At 43.3% G+C, this 25,993-nt stretch overlaps 1 protein-coding gene across 1 annotated transcript; it reads right to left on the minus strand.

The window, feature by feature from the left end:
- Positions 1 to 11,987: 11,987 nt before the first annotated feature.
- Positions 11,988 to 22,226, minus strand: LOC111969244 (cadherin-5). The gene is made up of 12 exons (XM_023995257.2): positions 22,086 to 22,226; positions 19,049 to 19,270; positions 18,625 to 18,907; positions 18,413 to 18,529; positions 18,088 to 18,255; positions 17,735 to 17,913; positions 17,061 to 17,311; positions 16,822 to 16,955; positions 16,565 to 16,674; positions 16,368 to 16,470; positions 14,996 to 15,238; positions 11,988 to 12,792 (listed from the first exon to the last, which is right to left on the minus strand). The coding sequence occupies exons 2-12, from the start codon at positions 19,268 to 19,270 to the stop codon at positions 12,302 to 12,304; spliced, it is 2,301 nt and encodes a 766-aa protein (XP_023851025.1). The 5' UTR covers positions 22,086 to 22,226; the 3' UTR covers positions 11,988 to 12,301.
- Positions 22,227 to 25,993: the final 3,767 nt, after the last annotated feature.

The raw sequence follows: 25,993 nt of genomic DNA on the forward strand, positions 1-25,993 counted from the left end.
TTAATTATGCCGAGAAATGGTGGTGGAAACGCCTTTATCCGCAAATATTAATATAATAACCATATCAAAGTAAACTTGGAGTCACGCGATGATATGTTGTGTGGTCGTCCCACTATGACTTGGGAAAGCATACAGTTTATTAGAGAAGGGTGCAACTGCAGCCCGCATTTCGGGGCGTTCCTGCATGTGGGCATTCCTGCATCTGCAGGAACCCTCTTTATACTTTTTTTGGTGCATTTTGAAGCTATGACTCTGGTACATAGGCTGGGGGAAGGGGCGCTTCAGTACAGTAGATGGTGGCAATGGACCATAACGTTGGATGCCAACTGCCGATAAACCCCACAGAAGAAGAAGAGGCGGGGCGAAAAACAGTAGCTACCTATAACTAGTACACACCGATAGCAAAGATTGTTGTGCACAGTTTTCTCGAGTACCCAGGAGGTGGGAGCAACACCCATGCTAGCTAGCTAACTAGCAAGCAAGCACACGGTGCGACTAACTATTAAGTTAGCTCGCACAATGTGTTGCCCCAGCCACCCGCCTGCTGTACTAGCAGGACACTGTCTACCATGCTGGCTAGCAAGGAGGACTCCTGGACACTGGAGGAGAGGGCTAAAAAACGCAGATAATACTTTTATTTCCCTTTTGACTGACATTCAAAAGTGTCACACAAGCATGAAGATGTCGTGCTCAATGGGGGAGGGGGGGTGTTGATGAAAGAAACAATGGGATGGTCGATGGGGGGGGTGTTGATGAAAGAACCAATGGGATGCTCGAGGGGATGCAGTCATGCCCACATGCAGGAACGATGCAGTCATGCCCACATGCAGGAATGCTCCGAATTGTGGGCTGCAGTTGCACACTGTTGGTTTATTAGGCTATAATGAAATCAATTATGAGGAACTTCACAGGGTGGTGAAAGTGCACCTGATGAGCTTGATGCTCCTTTCCAATTCCTATCGAAGGTCTTATTCTGGTGACATGAGGATCGATGTCCATAATAGTCTCATCATGTAGGTGCACGTGCCAAGACCAGAATGGGCATATTCTCTAAATAACCCCCCCCCCCCAATTAAAAAAAACAAAAACATAAGTAGTGTTGAAAATGCGATGAAAACATTTTTTTTGCTACATAGGAATTTAACTGCAAAAGTTATTTTTATGTCATCTATGTCAACCCTCATAGCCTTGTATCCCCAACAAGTCCGTTTGATGGAAACGCATTTCTGGTGGAAAAATGTGTATATTATTTTTATACAGATTTTAGAATATTTGCATGCAAATCTGTCTCCAATTGGATAGAAACCTAGCTACTGATAAACAAACATTTACAAATCAGACATGAATAATAATTAATGCAGTCACTGACTTATGCAGAAAGGAATTCATTGCAACTTAACAACATTTATCCATAATGGAATAATCACCGCCGTCACCTACGTGATAGCCTATAGGCCTAATGATGAAGTAGTAAGTAATGATGCGCGCACCACCTAAAAAACGTGCCAATACAGGAGATGGCAAACATCAAACACAGGTTGGCAATGAAATGTAACTTTTATATTATACAATAAATGGTTTCAATCGTCCAATAAGTTGTTTTCTTGTGTAGATGTTGGGATGTCACTAGTAGCATAAACAATAATATGTGTGCACTCTGTGAGCTTTACAAATTTGTTGAGGAGTTTCATGTTTGGGTGGTGGAGTCTAGGACTAGGCCAGTGGCTCCAAACTTTTTTTGGTTACTGTCGCCTACCACCAACTGAATTTTGCTCTACCCAGAATATCCCTGAAGTACCCCCTCATGTACATTTTACTAGTAGGCCTAAGCCTATGGCATCATGAGTCTCCTCAAGTACCCCATGTGGATAGGCCAAGTACCCCCAGGGGTCCTAGTACCCCAGGTTGGGAACCACTGGTCAATTCTAGGACTTTGACGTGGCAATAGGCTACTGCAGCGGAACATTGTCAAGCATCGCCATTATAGGAACATATAATATTGTTTCTTCTGCTGATTGCCACCTTAAAGGAACATTCCACCCATAACATCATGCGATGCAAAATGTATTTCTGTATTTTGAAAGTTATATATCTTGAAAACCTGATTKCTGACATGCAAAACATTTTAGGACTATATCAACAATGGACTAATGAAACAAATACCAAAATATAGTTTTTGGGTGGAGTTTTCCTTTAAAGCGATAGATATCCTATGCCTCTTTCCATCCCCTCCTGAGATGTGTTCAGCAGTGGAGGCTGGTGGGGGGAGGACAGCTCATAGTAATGTCTGGAACAGAGTTAATGGAATGGCATCAAACAAATAGAAACCGTGTGTTTAATGTATTTGATACCATTCCACTGATTCCGCTCCAGCCATTGCCACGAGTCCGTCCTCCCCAACTAAGGTGCCACCAACCTCCTGTGGTGTTCAGGTAGCGGTCCGGCGTCTTTGTTGTTGGATGTCAGTGTCACAGCCTGCACTAGCGTTAATTAACGCTGACACATTCTGAGCAGGGAGATAGGATCAATGGCGGAGGTCAAGGTAATGATCTCGCATTTAGCTGGGGACTACTGTCACCTTGTTCAGTGTTTTGGCTGCGACAGACAGGCAGTAGCCTAAACACCGGGCTGTGATAAGGGAATTGTAAGGTGGTGACTGGGGGCTTGATGGCCATGCCGGTCAGTCATTGCCAGTCCTTTTTCATCTGCACTGCAGCATCAGCAAGCAGACACAGCTATAAATATTTCAGCCTGTAAAACTACTGCTGGCGGCCGGCAAAGTCTCCCTACTTAGCACTGAAAGGATACTTTCACCAAAGCATGCCATTGTAAAGGCAAAAAAAGTGCACTATGTGCACTTGGCATTGAAAATGTCATCATAGATTATGCAATGTCGTTGTAGATTTGAAAAGTAAGGAGAACGGAGGTATACTGAAGTGGAAGAAGGAGTGAGGGTACTTTAAGAAAGGAATGGGACTACTATATTGACATAGAAATGTGCTATTGTGTAGTTAGTTGTTGGTGTCAACTGGTCATAGTCAGTCATGAACCCGTCTGTGTTTTTAAAGTGTATTTTCTGTCCTTTGTTCTTCGTCAGCAGAAAAAGATGAGTGTATGAATCTTTGCTTCACGTCAACAATGAACGTTCACACCGATGGGGATATAGAACAAAACAGACACCCGGATGGTGTGTTGCTGTACACTGTAGATGTGTGCAGGCAGACTTTATTCACTGAGGTGTCAGGCAGGGATATATAYGTAAACAAAAGCTATTGCTTTAACAAGAATTCACCAGGTCCCTTTAAAACAGACAAAGTGGAGGATTAGTCAGATTTCAGCGCAATAAACTCAGATAGTTGTGCTCTGACAGAGTCATATCAGGACAAAACCAGGACAGCGGAATAACCTATAGCATACAGTCTTCATATTTATTAATCCCACTATGAAGGCTATGTTCTGCAGGGGTCCGTACCATGGGACCTTTCCACAACTACAGTTTACATAATACAGAGAGATTAGGATTTAGCTTCAGGATTTAGACACACTCTCTCTTTCCTCCCCAGAGACTCAGAGCTGGGGCCATATGTTCRGAGGAGTACGGCCAGCGATGACATGCCCTGCCCTCCCTGGAGCTGGACTGCTGCTGCTGCTGTGGACAGACGCTTTGTGGAGTGACACGTGAGAGAGACAGGTAGGWCACAGACCGCTCAGGGCACACACAGGCCATCTGATCTGTAATCTCTGTTCAGTCRCAACATCACATTGTTGACTTTGTATGGATTAAGTATGTTTGGAAAATGATACAAAGTACAGGAGGGATTTTACCGTGTGTGAGAGAGAGAAAAAATATGATTTTTGAGGCAGAGGATTTATTTCTTAGTCCTCTTAGTATAGGAGATTTGGGACATTTGGATGAGTTAGTGACTGAGTGTGTGTGTCTTAGCACTGTACGTGTACACTATATGAGAGTCTGTGTGAGTAAGGAGGAGGTGAAAGACTAGAAAACAGGATCTGATTGCACTCTGGGAAGGCATTGAGGTGGAAGACACATTCTGGTTGGCGAGAGGGGGGAAAGTTTACGTTACACTCCTTCCCATGTAGGACTGCCATCCACTATGGAAAAGCTCTATCATCATTTGAAAGATGAATAGCATCTTCTAAGTAATATCGTTGTGTTGTGGATGAAAGGTGAGCATGACATGTTTCGGGTGAGAGGATGTGTGATAAGGAGGGAGATCAAATCTGAAACAAAGAGAGGATGTAACAAGGGAACACAATTCCTTGGCTTGCATGACCTTCACTTTTCATTTTGCTTCAGTCCACCTCCTCCTCTTTTGAGAGATGAAATCAAATCAATTCTCATCAGGAGCCATTTGCAAGCATGTCATATTCTGTAAGGAAGCGCTAGCCCTTAAATAAATCGAGACAGATGACACATGCATGCACATGGGATCCGGCCAAACTGAGAAATTGGGGGAGAAGGGCCTTGGTCAGGGATGGTCACTCTGACAGAGCTCCAGAKTTCCTCTGTGGATATGGGAGAACCTTCCAGAAGGACAACCATCTCTGCAGCAGTCCACCAATCAGGCCTTTATGGTAGAGTGACCAGACGGAAGCCACTCCTCAGTAAAAGCCACATGACAGCCCGCTTGAAGTTTGCCAAAAGTCACCTAAAGGACTCTCAGACCATGAGAAACAAGATTCTCTGGTCTGATGAAACCAAGGTTGAACTCTTTGGCCTGAATCCCAAGCGTCACATCTCAAATAAACCTAGCACCATCCCTATGGTGAAGCATGGTGGTGGCAGGATCATGCTGTGGGAATGTTTTTAAGCGGCAGGGACTGGAATGCTAGTCAGGATTGAGGGAAAGAGGAACAGAGCAAAGTACAGAGATATCCTTGATGAAAAGCTGCTCCAGAGCGCTCAGGACCTCAGACTGGGGCAAAGGTTCACCTTCCAACAGGACAATGACCCTAAGTACACAGTCAAGACAATGCAGGAGTGGCTTCAGGACAAGTCTCTGAATGTTCTTGAGTGGCCCAGCTAGAGCCCAAACTTGAACACAATCAAACATCTATGGAGAGACCTGAAAATAGCTGTGCAGTGACGCTCCCCATCCAAACTGACAGAGATTGAGAGGATCTGCAGAGAAGAATAGAAGAAACTCCCCAAATACAGGTGTGCCAAGCTTGTAGCGTCATACCCAAGAAGACTCGAGGCTGTAATTGCTGCCAAAGGTGCTTCAACAAAGTACTGAGTAAAGCGTCTGAATACTTAGGTAAATGTGGTATTTTTAGACATTTGCAAAAATGTTGCTTTGTCATTATGGGGCATTGTACGTAGATTTATGAGGGGGAAAAAATTATTTAATACATTTTAGAATAAGGCTGTAATGTAACAAAATGTGGAAAAAGTCAAGGGAACCCTTAATACTTTCCAAATGCACTGTGTGTATGCACAGTCATTTCAGATCCCATTCAATCCAGCTTCACTATGTTACACCCAGCAGGAAATGTAAGATGCTGCACATGGACTGGAGATCTGCATTGATTATCTATCTTATTGAGCTCATTTGTTCAGCAAGCATGGTGCATGGTATTAATATTTGATCTCATGACATGCATATGTTAATGATGCATTTATGCTCACATTTGAATGAACCCACAGATTCTATTTGCCTAAAAACAGAGGGAGAACAATTAGGTATCTCCACCAACCTCAATCCCAATAGGTGATGAAATTGGCACATTGACCACGTTCTACAAATTAATTATTATTATTACATTGGGGTACCATTGGAGCACATTAGTATTGTGGAACTAGTTGCAACTAGCTAGATAAATAAAGGCCAAGTTTACTGATGCATGGTGATATATGCTGTGATGCGCAGACTGTGGTCAAGACCGGCTATTCCCAAACTGGGGTACGCGTAATGCCGTCGGGKGTATGCCAAATAAAAATGTGATTCTCATTTTCTAACAGTCCGTTTAGATTTTCCAACGGGGCTATACATTTTGGTGTTTTTTTTCTCGCCTGAGTAGCCTCGTTTCACTGCCAAAAATAAAATGAAACCATCTCGTGTTCAGCGAAATAACGACACAATGTCAAATACAGGTAGCTTGGTCAAATAATGAACGTCCAATCACATTAACCGTTACTCTCTCGCGGGAAACCTTCACTCTTGCGCAGACATTTAGAAACTAAACATGCCAATTTKAAAAATAAGCCACAGGAGTTTATTGAGCGAGAATTAAGATGACTTTCGAATAGTACGACATGTTTAAAAACAACATTAATAAGAAGGGGCTAGAAGCGTCTTATATGGTGAGCTACCGAGTGTCTAGRACAGGCAAGCCCCATACTATTGTGGAGGACTTAATTCTTCCTGCTGCCGCGGATATGGCTGGGACAATGCTGGGGGAAAGGCCCAAACAACTATACAGACAATGTCTTCATCAAACAACACTGTTTTACAACACATCAGTGACATGGCAGGAGATGTTTTGAAACAATTACTGCTTCGCATACAAGCCAGTGAATTCTATGCGTTACAGCTGGATGAGTCAACATACGTGGCAGGCCTGGCACAGCTCCTGGTATATGTCCATTATGTTTATGGGGGGTCAATTAGGGAAGACATCCTCTTCTGCAAACCACTGGAAACCAGGACAACAGGAGAGGATATTTTTAAAGTACTGGACAGCTTTGTGACATCAACTGGACTTTGGTGGTCAAGATGTGTTGGTATCTGTACTGATTGCGCAAAAGCCATGACAGTGAAATAGTGGAGTGGTAACGCGCATGCAAGCAGTTGCTCCCGACGCCACTTGGGTACACTGCAGCATCCATCGAGAGGCTCTTGCTGCCAAGGGAATGCCTGACAGCTTGAAAGACGTTTTGGACACTATAGTGAAGATGGTTAACTTTGCTTAAGCAAGGCCCCTCTTGTGCTTTTTCTTCATTATGCAATGATATGGGCAGCGACCATGTAACGCTTTTACAACATACAGAAGTGCACTGGTTATCAAGGGGCAAAGTATTGACAAGTAAAAAAAAAAAAAAGTTTTCTTTACTGACCATAATTTTCACTTGTCTGACTGCTTGTATGAGGACGAGTTTCTCACACGACTGGCCTATCTGGGTGATGTTTTTTCTCGCCTGAATGATCTGAATCTAGGATTACAGGGACTTTCCGCAACTATATTCAAGGACAAAATTGAGGCTATGATTAAGAAGTTGGAGCTCTGTCTGYATTAACAAGGACAACACACAGGTCCTTCCACCGTTATATGTTTTTTTGTGTGCAAATGAACTCAAGCTTACGGACAATGTCAAATGTGATATAACRAAGCACCTGAGTGAGCTGGGTGCGCATTTACGCACCCAGCTCACTTTCCCGAAACGGACGACACAAACAACTGGATTTGTTATCCCTTTCATGCCCTGCCTCTATTCCACTTACTGATATCTCAACAAGAGAGCCTCATCGAAATTACAACAAGCGGTTCTGTGAAAATAGAATTTAATCAGAAGCCACTTCCAGATTTCTGGATAGGGCTGCGCTCAGAGTATCCTGTCTTGGCAAATTGCGCTGTTAAGACACCGATGCCCTTTGCGACCACGTACCTATGTGAGAGTGGATTCTCGGCCCTCACTAGCATGAAAACTAAATACAGGCACAGACTGTGTGTGGAAAGTGATTTAAGACTGAGACTCTCAAATACAACCTAACATTGCAGAGTTATATGCATCCTTTCAAGCACACCCTTCTCATTAACCTGTGGTGAGTTATTCACAGTTTTTGATGAACAAATAAGGTTTTATATGTAAGATGGCTAAATAAAGAGCAAAATGATTGATTATTATTATGTTATTATTTGTGCCCTGGTCCTATAAGAGCTCTTTGTCAATTCCCACAAGCCGGGTTGTGACTAAAACTCACACTCAKTCTTATGTTTAATAAATGTATCGTATAGTGTGTGTGGCTGGCTTACAATGATGGCAAAAAACATTTGAGAGTGCGCTGACCCTGTTGCTAGAGGGGGTACGCAGCTGGAGGTTGAATGTTTTAAGGGGTACGGAACTATAAAAAGTTTGGGAACCACTAGTTTAGACAGTACAGTATGAGGGAATGGGTTATGGTCGCGTGGTCTAGCTAGTCCATTGCTCCCTGCTGGTGTTTAATGGGTAATGGGACTTCTCCAATACTCCTAGTTCCTCATCTCAGACATTAGAACTCCTTTAGTCCACTGAGGCTGAAACAATCGAGTATGGCAGCACTAGGGTTTCTTCCCTCAGGTATTTGTCTCCACATCTTCAGATCAGATGCTGGTGTCATCTCAGTTCACACCACGTCTGTTTGATCTGTCAATCCAAAGGGCTGGGGCGCAGGTCGGGCGTATGGGCGTTGCCCCCGGGGTGTTGCTGACGTGACAACAAATTTAGAGTCGCTGATGTTGTCAGGGCCTGATATTTAATAATTGATACCCCTGTCTCGTTAATCTGACGGGAACCACAGCAGTGTCACTGTGTTTATGTTGCATGCGCTTCTAAGTGAGGAATTTGTCTTGCAGGGGTAATTAGAAGAGCGATAATTTAAGCAATCCAGCTGTCTCTTTAAAACAATGCAGACATGTACAAATGGGACTGCCATATTGGATATTTCCTCAACCATGTTTATCTATGTAGTTGTAGTGACAACGAGAAGAGGACCTGGGTTCTTTTATCCCCATTCCTCCGTAGCACACCAAAAAATAAATAAACACATTATAACTATTAAAACCATGAATATAGGGATAGACAATGTTTTTATCTCATTGTCACTGTGTGTGTGTGTGTGTGTGTGTGTGTGTGTGTGCGCGCACTTGCGTCAGATAGTCCGTGGGTATGAATGGGCAGGGTGGCCAGCAATAGGAATAGGAGACGTACCCTAACTAACTCTGTATTGTTGCATTCCGTAGCAGTATGGACTGAACAGAAAAAAGGGATATCCCCTGAGATTGTTTATCACGTTCTCCTGGATTTTGTTATTATTGACTGTTCGAAGGCAGTTGGCGCATCATTGTTCTATGATTTAGCCATGACATCGTCGCAGTATGCCTCGGGAATTAGTTTGTTTGAATTTGAGTTGTGTATGTTTTGATGCTGGATGACAAACACTGACATGATGGCAAACCAACAAGTGGTCAGGCTAAAAAAGCCACATTGTTTCTCCACTGACAATAGAGAGAGTGAATCTATTCTCGGTGAAAGCACTGGCGTTGATCTAAAATGTTACCTCTTGCATTCGTAACATTTTACTGTCTCCCAGTGTTCACTTGAGCAAACTACACCTGTCTGACAGTTATCAGATCAGCACTCTGTTGAAACATATCACAGAGTGTAACTGACCCATAGCTGAGTTATAACTGAATTGTAATAGTTTTTTGTTCCAAATTGTGGCCACTTAAAACATTCAAAATGACACACTTTCCCTCTAATTTGCCCCTTGCACTTCCTGTGCTGTGATGAAGAGATTTTTGGTCAAGGTTCCCAGTCCTCAGGCCTCTGTTCACAATGCAAATGAGGATAGTAAAGGGACACTTGGCTGCTGAACGTTGGAAAATGTGATGCAATATTTCTTCCCGGTCCATGATACAAATCCCAACTGTTCTTCGATACCCTAACGAATCAAAGTATTTTCAGCAAGATAGCTTCCCAGTATTAAAACAATGACTCATAAGGCCCAAATTCACAGCGGCACTCACCATATATCAGAGGTCCTGAGAGGCCCAACAATTTCCTGGTCAATTAAAAAAATGTGAGGACATATGAAGCTTCAGGAAGTTCCCTACTGGCTGTTTTCTTTTAGTCCCGGGAGTTTGAGGCGTGACATCACTGAGGCATTTCCCCTAGTCTCTCTGTTATCTTTGCAATCTCACACACACACCCCGTCCTCCCATATACTTTCTAGACCTCAGGGACTGTAGCTGCTGTTGGATCTGAAGACTGAGCCTCACCTAAAGATGACCCTCTCATGCAAGAATGACTTTACAATTACAAGAGGCCAATTTAGATGGCCAATAAGGCATTACGATACTGTTCTTTATTTTACAGCAAAACACAGAAACCAAACCTTAGAACGGACCATGGCTTAAAGCAAGTATCAAAGCTATATTATCCTAATGAACTCAGTTAAATTCAATTTAGCATAATATTACTCTGTTCCTTCTTGCATTTTTTTGAAACAATAAAGCTCACTTTTTGTACTTCTCATTTGAGTGCTACGTTTATTTTACACATACAAAATTGGTACTTAATAAAAAGTTGCTGTTTTACACGATACAAACCATAGAAAAGATTGTGTTCACCATCGAGAGAATGATCATAAACCAAGGCACACATTGCTCCCCTACAGAATGATCTAGCTGCATACGAAAGGAATGCATTTGAATGTTYTCTCTTCTCATTTTGGTGCCCAATACTGACAACCAATGGAGTGAATTTATACAGGCGGACTCACACATACATACAGTATCAATCAATGCACAATTACACATCAATTACACTACAAGTGTAAAAAAAAAATACATATTTTACACTTTCAGCAGACAAAGACCAGTGTCAAGTAAAATCATTTTGAAATAACGCAAAAGGAAGTGAGGCCAACATCCATATTCAGGCACATTTTCTATATACAGTGTAGACAACTATATTTCCAGTACTCACAATCTCGATWACATGAATACCGTATTGCCAAGTTACTTATTGCCATTGAAAAATAGTCCATAAGGTTTACAGATAATTATACAGAGCACCACTAACAGTAAGAGCTTGTGAAATAGAATAGATCATTAATAGCATGGAACGAAGTAGATCACGTATGTTATATAGAAAGTCCTGGAGACATAACATTACAGCACAGTTTACCAGTGGCAACTATTGTAAACCGATGTTTCACCATACTGATCTTTGGTAGATGGGCGACACAGAAATGAAATGTTGCCTGTTTTTAAAGTCATCATAGCTCTTACATTGTTCTCCATCTATTTGTCCCTCTCCAAAGGTTTTTCCCAGGCAGGAAAACAGGAAGCGAGCCACAATGTGTTGCTTTACTTTAAAAGATAACAGGACAGGAAGAGGGCTTCCTTACACACATATGTGCAGGAAGCTGATTCCAGTGTTTTGTTTGGGTAATGTGTAGGGGCGGACTCTGGTGTTTGAAAAAGGATGGGAGTCCAGCTCCCCATGTATATGATCCAGACAGGGAAGTGGTAAGATGGCTTCCACACATTGTATCCATGGTTTATGAGAAGTGGTCCCAAATAGGCAAAGCTTCAGTATTCAACAAACAGTCCACATTCTAAATATAATTAAAACAGAAGAAAACCTTTGCTCTCTTTTTGCTATGTCTTCAGTCAAGAAGGACAATAGCGATAATGATCAACTTGAACTTGTGTAGATTGCCCTCATTATATTAAGCTGTTTCAGCAAATGGAGCAGAAGCACTGCTGTACGTTGAAGCAGTATGTTGAAGCAGTATGTTGAAGCAGTATGTTGAGGAAGAATATTGAAGCAGTATGTTGAAGCAGTATGTTGAAGGAGTATGTTGAAGCAGTATGTTGAAGCAGTAGCTCTAGGATGAAAGGTTAAAGTAATTTAGATAACTTTGTTGTCATCCAAAGGACTATTGAGCTACTTCACATTTCCTGAGTTGGTTGTAATACTTTTGTTACAGAGGACCTCAGAGACTTGGGCTTTATCCACAACAATTGATGTGTTGATGAGTCCTGTCAAATAAACTGGGAATAGACTTTAATTCTTTCAGAGCTTCTGTTATCATTGCTTCCTGCCGGGCTCCCTGGGCAATAGTAGCTGCTGATGAGAAGGGTCATTCTGTCTGAAAGACAACTCAGTACGCCACTGTGACTCACTGAAGGACCCACCTCTCACTACATAGCTACAGTTGGTTTAGTCAACCATAAAAAAAAMCCACAATCAATCAAAATGAAGGTATACAGATTTCTGTGTGTGTAATCTGATAAAAATGAATAACTAAAAATAATAATATAATATAATAATAACAAAAGTAAAGAGAGGAAAAAGGATAAGTAAGAGGAGGAGTAACGGGGTAGAAGAAGAGGAAAAAGAACGAGAAGAAGAGAGAATTACTGAGGGTCCACACGCTTGAGTGGACCCTATCATAGTGTGCTATGATTGGACGGATTAGTGGAAGAAGTTAATCCCGATGTGCTTTTAGTCAAAGGAAGAGTTGAGAGAGCTGAGAGACGTCTTGCCTGCTGGTCTTTAGGCTCAGTGTGCTCAATACAGGGAGTCACTTCCCTCAGACCCATCTACCCCGTAGAGCTCAGCCAGGGTTCTGAAGCGAGGGCCCCAGTCGTTTAAGAAGTCATAGTCAAGGCTAGAGCCCGTGGAGGAACTATCCAGGGAACTGAGGCTACCAGCCAGGGACTCTGGCCCCTCGTAGCCGTAGATGTGCAGGGTATCGTAGGGAATCCCATCCCTGTCATGGTCAGCTTCGTCTTTCTTCACCTCGATCATCACAGCCATGTCTCCCTTGCACGCGGTTGGTGGTTTCTTCACCATGGCGTAAAGGCTGGGGCCCTGCCTCATGCTCATGCTGCTGTCATTCCGAGCTGAGGTCAGGATGGACACGTCGTAGCCGTTGGTGTCCATCTCCCCACCACCCTCCTCGTCGTATGTCACTAGCTGCTCGTGGATCTCACTCTTACCCAGAGTGACCAGGGCGTCCTTTTGGTGACGCTTTCTCATAGCGATCAGGATCACTATGACTGGAACGAGGAAGAAAACATGTTTAATATCCATGTCACACAGTTTGAGGTTTTCATAAGTACTGGAGAAGATAGAAGCGGGAAAATATATACAGTTATATATATATTTCATGAGGCAAATGAAATCGGGTGTGAGAAAATACTTTGTCGGATGGGTCTCCAGTATATTTCTTTGGGATTCATACCATAATGACTTCAATGTTTAATAATTAATCACCACTTCATTCTGTATCTTAACAAGACAGCTGAATAACTGATCATCTTCTCATTAGTCTTCCCATTCTTCTCATGTTTTTCCCACATATCTACTTTTGTAGAAGCCTTCCGCAGCAGTGCAATTGCTCTCTGCTTCAGATATGAGCTTTTGACAAAACATCTCTGGCACATGGCTCATCTAATATGACAAATGGTTTTCTMCCAAGACAGCAGAGCAGAGAAAGTATCACAGAGAATATTCAGCTCAATGCTTCCCGTTCCTTCCACTATTTACTTTGTTTGTCCTGTAATATCGAGTGTTATTTATCCAATCAGATACTGAGGTAAAACTCTTCAACTATGTCCCAAAAAATACACAAACAAAAGATTGAAATTAGTTGCCCATCCCCCATCATCGGAATTATTCACATTTATCGTTAATAAAAACCTATCCTTCTACTTGTGTCGTAAATACTTCATGATCTTACCCAAGAACACCTTGAGCTGAAGTACCTTGTTTAATGACCTCTGTTGTTTATTTCTTAGACGATTGCTCTATTTTATAATATGTCTTAATAAGGGACAGTGGTGTGGTAGAATGCCAGTTAAGATAGGCGCCCCGTTAACGGGACAGTTGTAAATCGTGCAGTGCCTTGTGTCACTATCGCAGATTTTAGAAAAAAAACAACAACAATGTCGGTACATATAAGTGTCTTATATCGTCTGAAAGCTTAAATTCTTGTTAATATAACTGCAGTGTCCAATTTACAGGAGCTATTACTGCAAAAAAAGTGCCATGCTATTGTTTGAGGAGAGCTCCTARCAACAAAACACTTTTTTCACCGCGATAGGTTTGATAAATTCACCTCTGAAGGTGAAATGTGTACTTACATTCTGAAATTCTGCTCTGATTTATCATCCAAAGGGTCCCAGAGATAACATGAAGTGTTGTTTTGCTATATAAAATCATTTTTCATATCCTAAAAAGGTCCATATAGCATGCACGATCGATTTTGTATTTCCACCCGTTYAATTTGCAAAGAAAGGAATCTGTAAAAATCTAACCCTAAAYGTTGATTCAACCAGTCAAATCACATTTGTATTTATTCCTCAGAGATCCTAGAACGTAACCAGACTTCAYTATATCATTAGGRGTGTAGTATATCCAATAGGACACCATATTTGGTCAGAGAGCGATGCCTTCATGGYACGCCAATGACGCAGGCAGGTTTTCACTTAATCGACTGTAACTTTGTCAACTAAGCACCAATCGGGGTCAAACAAAGCTAGATATCCAATGAGCTGGGCTTTACGGCAGTGTCGGGAAACACCGTATCTGTCGCAAAATGTAGCTGCTAACCTTGTGCGACAGCAAGCCTTTTCCTTTTGGACAAAMATTATAAGAATATGGAGGGTTATGAAGTTATGAAAACTGGGTGTTTTGCAAATGTTGAACTTATAATATGGCTACTAATACTGGAAAAGCTAAATCAAAGTCCAAGGATACAGATTTGACAATATTCTTGCAGAAAAATGAAATGTGAATGTCTCCTTCACGATTTGACCAAATGTACCTGGGTGACTTCAAACTAAATGTCATGTAGTGTGCTCATACTTGAAGTTATCCGTCTGAAACTTTGCACATATACTGTTGCCATCTTGTGGACACCATCGGAATTACAACCAGAGTGATGGCTAGATGTGGGCCCTTTCTGTTGCATTTCAAAGATGGTGGAAGAAAAAAAAAACGGTTGTTTTTTTCTTTGTATTTTCTTCTACCAGATAGATTGTGTTATATTCTCCTACATTCAATTCACATTTCCACAAACTTCAAAGTGTTTCCTTTCAAATTGTACCAAGAATATGCACATTCTTGCTTCAGGGCCTGAGCTACAGGCAATTAGATTAGGGTATGTCATTAAAGGCGGAAATTGAAAAAAAGGGGGCAAACCTCTAAGCAGTTTTAAAATGGAGAGGACTGGATATAGTAGAGGAGAGATTGACTCACCCAGAATAGTCAGGATGCACAGTATAGGAATCAGGGTGTAGACGCCCACACCCATTTTGAGTTGGGCTGCTTTGCACTGGGTGTGGATCCTCTTGTTGTCACACCTGCACACTTTGATAGGCAGAGAGGTGATGCTGCTCATGGGTGGCCTGCCTCCATCGCTGATCCCAATCTCTATTACATAATCCCTGGAGTCCTCCAGGCTGAAGCCTCCATGTTTCAGGACTATGTTAGATGTGTTGTCTAGGAGAGGGGGACATAAAACAATGTTAGTTATCAGAGGTTTGCCATGGTTAGATTTGGAGGACATTTTTAAACATTACATGGGTCTTCATAGAWAGTGCATTGGTTTCAATGGAGGAATGCTCTTAGCTACAATTTACTTAGGTGTAGACTTTTGCATCTACATAATAAGCAGACTGTTGAATCTGAGAGTTTATGTGTAAGGGAAACTTTTCCCCACTAACAAAATCCCTAAAATCGCAGTAGGTAAGAATCCTCAAAGCAGGATAATTGAATGTGCTCCGAAACTAGATCTAGGAATTAGSCTTTTCCACATGGTTAGACCCATGTGGATTAGATATGATTATCTCCATGAGCTTTAGGTGTCAGTACATGTGGCTAGAAACGTGGCATAATTTAAGTAGAATTACAGTATACAACCATTCAGAAATAGAAGCTATGAAGGACGTACTGCAGTGCGTACGGTACATCAAAGCTAGAGATATGGCCTTAACATGCACGTCATCACTAAAGTAAGATGAACTTCTCACTATTCTTCTGGTCTTCCGGCRCTATGACCTTCTCTCTAGTTGCACTGGGCTAATGTGCAGCCTACTCACAGTGTTCCGTGTTCCTGGCTGATCATTACATGGTGAAATGTCACATCAGTTCATTATGCAGTGCAGCCAACGAGGCAGCACAGACTGGACCAGGCCACCCCAGTGCGACGCTGAAAACGTTCCCCAGCCAGAGTGCCTCTGAGGTCGTCACTGTTGCTCTCCAAATATGTAATGAAGGGCTGCTGGTTTTAAAGAGCTTGTACGTCATGAATATTTCAGGGGCTCTCGGCGGTTTGTTGCTGTTCTCGTTTCCGCCCGACTAGATGGAGAACGCTCAGACGTCAGATAGCTTTAGAACGGAGCGCTGCTCAGGCTGATTCCTCTGCCACTGGGGAGCACGGTGCTATCCTGAGCCAATATGTGAACCAGCCATTCACCCCCACATTGTCCCTGTTATACCCACCTCACCGCCCCTCACACCAACCAACAGCTTAGCATTAGTAGAATGTGTCTGCCTGCACAGCTCAAGCTGACTTAATAAAGGTGGCACTTGTCACATGTTCATGCATAGAAATGATCAGCTCTCTCACCGTTGTTATCGATGACTGAAAAGTTGCCGTTCGGCTTCACCAATGTGAAGCTGAACGAGGGAAAATGTTCGTCTTTGTCTGTCGCACTTATGGTCCCAATCACCTGTGTGAGGGGAATACATTTTAAGAAAGACTTAATGCAATTTTCAGAAAAGTTTGATGGTTTAGATGACATCTAACTCTGGGAAAAATCCTACCGTGCCAGCCATATCATTTTCACAAACGAATATCTCTTCAATGAACAGCTCTGGTTTGTTGTCATTGATATCAATGACCAGTATGTTGATGTTCACAAAAGATTCCAGTCCTGAAGAGGAGACGGGAAACATGATTTTATTATTGGGAAACACCTAAACCCTACTAGTTATTAAGATAAAARATGTTTTGGACATGAATTACATTTCACGCAATAAACGTGTATTAATAAGATTAAAGATGATGGCTAATGTCATACCATTTGGTTCCTCCTTAGCTTTAACCTGGAACATGTGATTCGCTACAAGCTCCCGATCCAGCTTCCTCACTGTGAAAAGTTGTCCAGTTATGGGGTTGATACCAATGGGACTGTCTTTGTCCTCAATGGAATACCTGTAGAGGGGGCATTGAAACATTGTGGAAATCACCTCTCAGGAAACAGTTTGATGTTACTTCCAGCTTCAGGAGAATGTGCCAATTAGTGAACGTGTTGAATACCTTATGGCCTTGTTGGCTTTATCAGGATCTCTGGCTGAAACGACTCCAATATTATTGACCATCATTTCCTCTATCACATTAAAGTTGTAGATGCTCTTGCTGAATTCTGGCTGCTCATCAACGTCTAGCACCTGGATGGTCACCTGGGCCTTGATCACTGGATTGTCCTTATTATCCGCAGGGGACTGCAAGTTATTCTCCCTCACGTGCACAAAGAACGTGTAGCTGCTCTTGGTTTCATAATCCAGTCCCTGAAAAGAAGTTAAGGAATGTTAAGGAAAAAACTCAGTACATGGACTATACATATAATCTTCAGCAAATGTGTCCCTCTCATATATGTTCCCTACATCGTTACCTACAATGTACAGGCTGTACTGATCGTTTTCCCCCCCCAGAATACTKTAAGTAGTTTAATTTTCATAACTTAATAATGCCCTTCAAGGAGTCTTCAAGGAGACATACATTTTCATATGTGCTTCAACGTGTACATGGCCTTATTTCTTTAGTCTCTGCTACTGTATAGTTTAGTGTTATGCATCACTCTGTGACGTTCATATCTACGGTAGAGTTTAGGACACATTASGAAAGCATTCAACCTGGTTGCACGATAGAGACAAATGTGGATCATTTTTTTGTGATAAAAATAAAGTAACAGTTTAGGATGAGTGAAATACCTGTTTCAGCATGAGGTTGCCATCTTTGATCTGACTGCGCTCCATCTCAAAGGTGTCTAATGGAGATTCTATGGTGAAGATTGGGTCTTTATTCTGGATCTCATCTCTGTCCTCCAGGACTATGGTGTCTATTCTCTGTCCCCGCTTCATGTCCTCTTTCACACTAAATACATAGGAACCTAGGGAAAAAGACACTCTGCATGTTAGTAAGAGAAACTTCTGAGGGACGACATTATGGAAAAATCCCTCATTTGCTGCTAGGAATTCCATAACAATCATTCATAWWTAGGTTTAGCTCCTACAAGACCAATAATTGTCAATGAGCTGTCAGGGATGTTCTATTTTGCCCTTACTTTTGGTAAATGTGGCTATGTTATCATTGATGTCGCTGACTGCGATGGTGACAGAGGTGGTGGCGGTGCCCCCTTGTTTAAGTCCTCTCAGATCCTGGGCTTGAACCACAACCACATAGCTACTCTGGGTCTCACGGTCCAGGTTCTCATACYTGGTGGTGATAATCCCTGAAATGAAGAACATTAATTTAGTCTTTGATTCATGACTTTGATTCAACACAACAATAAATGAATATTGGGTTATTAGGAAAGAATATTGAAAAGAGATGTACAATGTACAATGGACTTTACGCAGTATGAGTTCAAATGAATGAACATCTCCTACCTGTTGTGCTGTCTATATTGAAGAAGTCTCCCCCCTCTARTAATGTGTAAGCAAGTTCTCCATTTGCCGTCGTTGGATCGTCTGCATCAGTGGCAGTGACTTCTATCACTTTAGTTCCTACACAAGGAGGAAATAAAGAGAAGTGATTTAGCAAAAGCACTTTTTAATATCCGGCATAATCCTCCTTGTGTTTAKGATTTGACCTCCTGTACCTCTTTTGGATCTCTCTTTGATAGAAGCGTTGAACGATTTAGTAAACACTGGATCGTTGTCATTGATGTCAGTAACCAGGATCACAAACTCTTCCACTTTCTCCTCCACCAAGTTGTTGCTGGTATCAAGCAGCTTTGCACTTAGATGGTATATGCTTTTCACCTCTCGATCCAATCGTTCAGTGACGTAGATGTCTCCTTTTTCATCCACTTTGAAGATTGTGTTGGCACCATCTCCTTTAATGACATAGCGTGTCCTGTCACCAGCTTTAGTTGACTTTAACTACAAATAGACAAACAGAAGACAATGTTAAGATAAGACATCTTATCTATCAGATATATTGTTGCTGTATATTCTCATTCAACTCTCTGGCGTTCTACCGGAGCCTCCAAGGTACACCTACACGGTAAAACAACGACATACCTTTCCAATATAGTATTGTTTGTCGATTGGCCTTTCCTCCTCCACGTAAAGGTTGTTCCACAACCACTCTCTCTTGTGCCTGTGKAGAACTGGGCTGGTTTGGAGTGCTGGCCTCTGGTCCATATGTTCAGCCATGGTTAGACCGAGGGTCACGGCCAAGGCAAAGAGACCCATCCACATATCTGGCCCAGTCATCTGCCTCCATGCAGACTGTCTCATCATCTGAAGGAAGGAAGGGAGAAGCAGAGGAATAGCAGAGAATTACATTTGGGCCATTGAGACCACTCACGCCTCAGGCAACACACCTGGCTCAAAAATAATTTGTCTTCCTTCAATTGCTTAGCTATAACTTTAGGTACGTTTAATTAAGCTTGGCTGGCATGCCCGGTGGGTAGGTTTGGCACTTTTGGGAGTTTTCYACTAGAAAAGTAGAAAAGTGAATGGACACTTTCTTTAAATGGACGCTTTCTTTGTGGTCAAGAGGATAGCTAAGCATTAAAGCAGTCCGTCCCAGATAATRTMCTTTRTCTGGATTATTCCACKCTTATTGTTGCCAGCCCTTAGCATTGGATATTAAGATGAAGTGGATTATGGTCCGTAAATGTTCCCAAATAGCTTAATATCATATTCCAAAGTCCAAAAACGACTATAATCGAATGACTTTCGTTACAACCCCATACAGCACAGATAAGAAAGTCTCTTATCTTCTCCACACTGACAATAGGCTTATCTGGGCCTTTGAGGTAATGAACTTGGCAGGTAAATATCTCATGACGTTTTGTTGTTCCATATCTTATTGAATCTTGTGTTCAGCTATTTATCGGAACAGTTAAATATTGTTTGTTGGGAAACCTTTACTCTGTGCTATAACGTAAAGAGTCAAACAAACTTCCCAATGTATGGTGGTCTTGTCACTCCTAATCGTATGTGTTAACTATGCGTTATTTGATGTCCTTCCTGCCACGCCCTGAAGTTTGCCCCATAAAGGAGAGAGACCTTTTTAAAACTCCAAGTACTTTAGAGATAGACATCCTCAATCGTCACTGTTTGTAGCTGTCTTCATAATCATGGATGTCCCACGCTGTCAAAAATATATATTTTTTTAAATGTCTCCTTGTTCTGTTACATGAGGTCATGATGTGAAGTCTGRCCTTTAATCAAGGAGAGGAAGTGTAAACACAATGCCCTTGGGAGAATAACATTCCCATTTCTAATGAAGGGTCATCATTACGCTAATGCTACTGTGGCCTCACACCCTTCCTGCAATTCAATTTCTGCCCCCCGTCTTCTCCCCCCTCTCTCTTTCTCTCCCTCTCACTCAGTCTCTCTGGCTCTCTCTTTCTCTGACAATTTTCTTGAGCAGTAGCGAGAGTTAAGGAGACAACAATGGGATTTTTAAACAATGTGTTAAATGAGTTGGGTTGGTGTAGGAAGGATGCTATCGGACAATGGTAAAGTATTTCATTCAGGGCCTCAGCTATACCTAGTTCAGATGGATCAAACCCATTTAAAGTTTCAAATGATGGGCCAACTTATATCCAGAATGTCAGCTTCTTGTTCCCCTCGAAGCGAGTCCATTGACCTTTCATTTGAATGCCATTCAATGATAACTGAAAGTCCATTTCTCCGTCTGTGTCATTTTAAATGCTGTCTATGCAATGTCAGATTTGATGACCATGTAGACATTTTTCAGAAGTTCTCAATAAGGCAGCTTATCTTGTAGAAAAAAAGAGGAATACGGTATTGTATTTTGAAGTATGCTGTACATTATTCCGCTTGAATTCATCTTAGTAGGCTATGACTCACACAGTTCACAGGCTGGTTGGTATGCCTGAGACAATTGGTGCTGTGTTCCAATCCCAAGTAGCACACAAAGTTATATGGAATATCCAAATAAATTAATCAGTTTATGAATATATTGCCAACACCTGACCTAATGCACCTGCAATCTCTAATCATATACTGTACTGTAACGTTAGTCGAAAAAKAAGCAATATTTGGTACTATCAAGGCAAGCACTCAGMTTTCACAWTATGTTGAATTCTGACTATCCAAGATCAACGAACAAGCAAGCCTCAATACTGTGATGATACTGTAGAATTAAGCGACGTACAATATGTGTGTGTGGGTGTGTGTGTGTTTGCCCGCTGTAGATTAAAACAGCTTTAATCACAGAGCAGCTTTCAACAATCTGTCTGCCTACTCACTCCTCTAGGAAACTGTCACGGATGAGCCGTCTCCTCAGCCCTGCTTCACCCGCACAACATCACACTGGACTCACTGGCTCTCTCTCTGGCAGCACTTGTTCTCTGAGTCTGACAGACAGTATCTATCACACCTCTTCCCTGAGCTCTTTTACCACCGTTCTTTTACACGAGGTTCTCTAAAAGGATTAGTTCAGTGTCATTAGATGTTCTTTGACTAGTTTAACTGCTACCCGAGTGTTTGGCTGTACGTTCGGCTTCATTGTCATCATTTCAAGCGTCAACAATTAGTCCTAGAGCAGCTGCGTCTCTATCTGTGTACAGTATCGAAAACAATTCAACGTTATTAACACGGTCACAAATCTGGTATAGGTAAACGAATACGATGCTATTTTTTGGTCTACTTTTGAAAGGAAAAGGATATCTGAGGTTGAGTTTCCTTAAACTTACATCATAGAGTACAAGACTCAACATGTTGTGTAACTCGAGACGCACAGATGGTTTCAGGCTTTCTTCAGATGCATTTCTCCCTCGTGGCTACAGAGTATTAGCGTAGCACACATCAACATGGTCAATCTGGTATCAAATTGTCTCGAGAGGTTCAGCCTTACACTCAGGGCTAATGTTATCAAATCAGTCGCTGTTGTCCATTGTGGTAATAGATTATATCAGTTTGAGACGCAACGAGATACACCATACTGTATCGATGTGGTATTTAAATCATACATTTTGTACGGAGCCACACAAATGATAAAATGTTATGAGTTATTCGTAACCAAACTTACAATAGAAACAAACCTATTCATACGGTATAAATGACTKGAATGACTTACCAGAGATGAATTATTTTCAGATCTCTTCCTTTTTAGCTCGTCCAATGCGTATAAGTCACAGGTCGATCCTAAGTGTAAGAGCAGTAGTATTGTTAGCTGTTGGCTGTGGACGTGTCTGATTCTCTTCTCAGAGGGTAGCACTCAGGACTTCCAGGCCAGCCCAGTGGCCACAGAGATCAGCCCAGTTCCCCTGGTCACGTTTCCTGTTATAGTCCCTCTCCTCTCCTCTTGTTGGAGTCTGCTCTGTGGCCCCTGATGTGGAGAGTGACACAGAGAATCAGATAGAACAAACAGCAGCTCCTAATTGCAGCCTGAACAGCAGAGCCTGGGCTGAGGGGGGAGAGGGAGGCATGCGATGCGCGTATCACAGCGCCTCACGTCGCTGCTGAAGTGACTGGAGGAGGAGGTGAGAGCACCAGCCACATGTTAGGCAGGCAGACTGTGGCGCGTGGAAGGGGGCAGAGCGACGTGAGAAGCATTACATTTCTTCTCTCGCCTCCATGATAAAAGCACAAAAAGAAGGAGAGAAAGCGACGAGATTCAATATTCGTACCTATGGGACAAAGATTATGATGAGCGCGTTACAGACGTTAATCCCATGAGATTTCCCACATGGTGGTATTAAATTTTTGCAGGGCTACGGCGGCATATCTGCCTCTGAGATCTTGTCTAAGCTGGTAAGTGAGATGAGTGGGCTTTCTCCAGTACTCTCTCGCTTGTCCCTTGAGCATCATCAGTAATTTGGGGAATTGGACTGGAGCTGTATGGCAGTTTTTTTAATCAAGCCCCTCAGCAACACACCCTGTAGATCTGAAGGGAGGCAGTCCGTTTAGTGAGATTAGTCTTAAAGAGAGGGCAAGCCTATTTGACAGAAGAACTAAGATAATACCTTAGGGCAGAGAGAGGGAGAGAGAGAGATTTGTCAGCATCCTTTGTCACAGCAGGGGYCATGGTTCTAGCTGTAATTGGTAGGAGGGAGGGGATCTGCTTCTTCTGTAGATATGTACTATATAGAGCTGTGCACTTAAAGAGAGAKATATGATATTATGCACATAGCTATTTAGCTGTTTAGRTATTAGATATAGTCATGGGAGTCTACAGGGTTCCCTTGAGAAGAACAGAGCTCAAGGCACAACCTCAGGAATAAAGAATTGAAAATGAATAAATGAAATCCCCCTAAATGCCATGCAGACCACAGGCATAATTACAGATATTCATACTTCTCAGAGCAGTACATATTTAATCATGCATATTGTAACTATGTCACAGTATGTGTTACTTTACATCGATCTGAACTGGCCTTGCATGGGACAGAGTGAGAGGTGTGCTGTGTGACTGCGATGCTTCATTTTGCAGACCAGGGGTGATTCTTGGAAAGGAAGCTTGATTTTCCATGTAGCCTATGCAGAGACTCAGATACTCTTCATAACCGTCCTTAAAAGTGRTGTCTGGGAAATGTACTAAAAGTCACTCTGTAGGACTCAGAGGACACTCAGTGGAATGTAGCAGTGCCTTGACCTAATGATATTACTGGAAGCTCTTCTCATTTTCCAATTTGGCAGTTATTTTTTGTTTCAAGTGGTCAGCTATTGGTTGTGTCGCACTGACTGTCTTAACCATTGAGACAGTGTTTAACCCTGTCCAGTACTTGGTATGTGATCCTTGATGTTCATCACAGCTAGTGAAAGAGAGTCAATGCCTTGTGAAGTGTGCTCTTTAAAAATAGCAGGGTTCTTGTCATGGTTCATTTGCTTTGGGCCAGCAGTACGCTGTATAGCCCCTTAGAGAGTGGAGATGTCGAGTTTACAAGAACTCATCTGACTGATCTCAATGTGAATGTGCCTGGGGCTAGGATTGGGAGGGAGCCGACTTTATAACCCCCTCCCATCGCAAATCAAAAGATCTCCCCCTCCCATCTCTAACACTATACATACTTCAACATTTTAAGCAATGAACCGACACCCTCTGAATTATTTTTGCGCTGATATTTGTAGAGGGTCATTTCTTTTCTCTCCCACTGATTTTACCTGACTCTGTGATTGCCCCTGGCTTTCATCACTTTTCAAGCTTCTCAGTCAATTCAGCCAGCGAGAGGTTACTTAAATGACACCAACCTGATGCAGAGGGTTGTGCCCCTCTCTCACTTTCCAGTGCTTACAGATGGCGTCTACAATGCACTCTAGATCTGGTGTTTGGGGGGGTGGGATCATGGTAAATTATGCAACATGGTGGAAGCATTCCCCTTCACTGCATTATGGTTAAGTATTCAAGTTGGAAAATGTTAATGCTTCTAACACAATCAGTGTTAATTCAGCTCAGCTAGACTGTGGTGGCTGGATGCTCACTCTAAATAAAGCGAAGTACAAGATACAGTCGAGGGGAAATAGGGAATTGGATACATTCAGTAAGGAATACAATGTACACTGCCATGTTTTTAAACACTGAAATTGATTACATCAAATGTCTAATTGTGTCACGGCCGTTGAATGAAGTGGACCAAGGTGCAGCGTGGTGAGCGTACATTTTCTTTTTATTAGAAATGACGCAGAGAAAACAATAAACAATACAAAACAAACCGTGAAGCTTAAGGCTATGTGCCACAAACAAAGTCAACTTCCCACAAAGACAGGTGGGAAAAAGGGCAACCTAAGTATGGTTCTCAATCAGAGACAACGATAGACAGCTGTCCCTGATTGAGAACCCTACCCGGCCAAAACATAGAAATACAAATAATAGAACATAGAATACCCACCCCAAATCACACCCTGACCAAACCAAATAGAGACATAAAAAGGATCTCTAAGGTCAAGGCGTGGCAGTACCCCCCCCCCGAAAGGTGCGGACTCCGGCCGCAAAACCTGAACCTATAGGGGAGGGTCTGGGAGGGCATCTATCCGCGGTGGCGGCTCAGGTGCGGGACGCAGACCCCGCTCCACCACTGGCTCACACCACTTAGATGGCCCCTCTGGTGCAAGGACCCTCGTTGCGGGCCCCGGACTGGGCACCCTCGCTGCGGGCCCCAGATTGGGCACCTCGCTGCGGGCCCCGGACTGGGCACCCTCGGCTGCGGCCCCGGCTGGACCCTCGTTGCGGGCCCCGGACTGGGCACCCTCGCTGCGGGCCCCGGACTGGGCACCTCGTGCTGCGGGCCCGGACTGGGCACCCTCGCTGCGGGCCCCGGACTGGGCACCCTCGCTGCGGGCCCCCGGGACTGGGCACCCCTCGCTGCGGGCCCCGGACAGGGAACCCTCGTTGCGGGCCCGGGACTGGGCACCCTCGTTGCGGGCCGCGGACTGGGCACCCTCGTTGCGGGCCCCTGACTGGGCACCTCGCTGCGGGCCGGACGGCTGGGCACCCTCGTGTGCGGGCCCCTGACTGGGCAACCCTCGCATGCAGGGGCCCCGGACTGGGCACCCTCGCTGCGGGCCCCGGACAGGGCACCCTCTTTGAGGGCTCCGGACTGGAGACCGTCGCTGGAGGTTCCGGACTAGAGACCGTCGCTGGAGGCTCCGGACTGGGGACCATCGCTGGAGGCTCCGGACTGGAGGCCGTCGCTGGAGGTTCCCTGCCATGACTCCTTGCTGGAGGCTTCGTGCCATGGATCACTGGAGGCTTCGTGCCATGGATCATCACTGGAGACTTCTTGCCATGGATCATTTCTGGAGGCTTCGTGCCATGGATCATCACTGGAGGCTTCTTGCCATGGATCATCACTAAAGGCTTCGTGCCATGGATCATCACTGGAGGCTTCATGCCATGGATCATCACTGGAGGCTTCGTGCCATGGATCATCACTGGAGGCGCACTAGAGGTCTGGAGAGCAGGGCTGGCACAACCCGTCCTGGCTGGATGCTCACCCTAGCACGGCAGATGGGGGGAGCTGGGATGTAGCGCACCGGGCTGTGAAC

The sequence above is a fragment of the Salvelinus sp. IW2-2015 genome, linkage group LG10 (assembly GCF_002910315.2).
Source record: "Salvelinus sp. IW2-2015 linkage group LG10, ASM291031v2, whole genome shotgun sequence".
Classification (NCBI taxonomy): Eukaryota; Metazoa; Chordata; class Actinopteri; order Salmoniformes; family Salmonidae; genus Salvelinus; species Salvelinus sp. IW2-2015.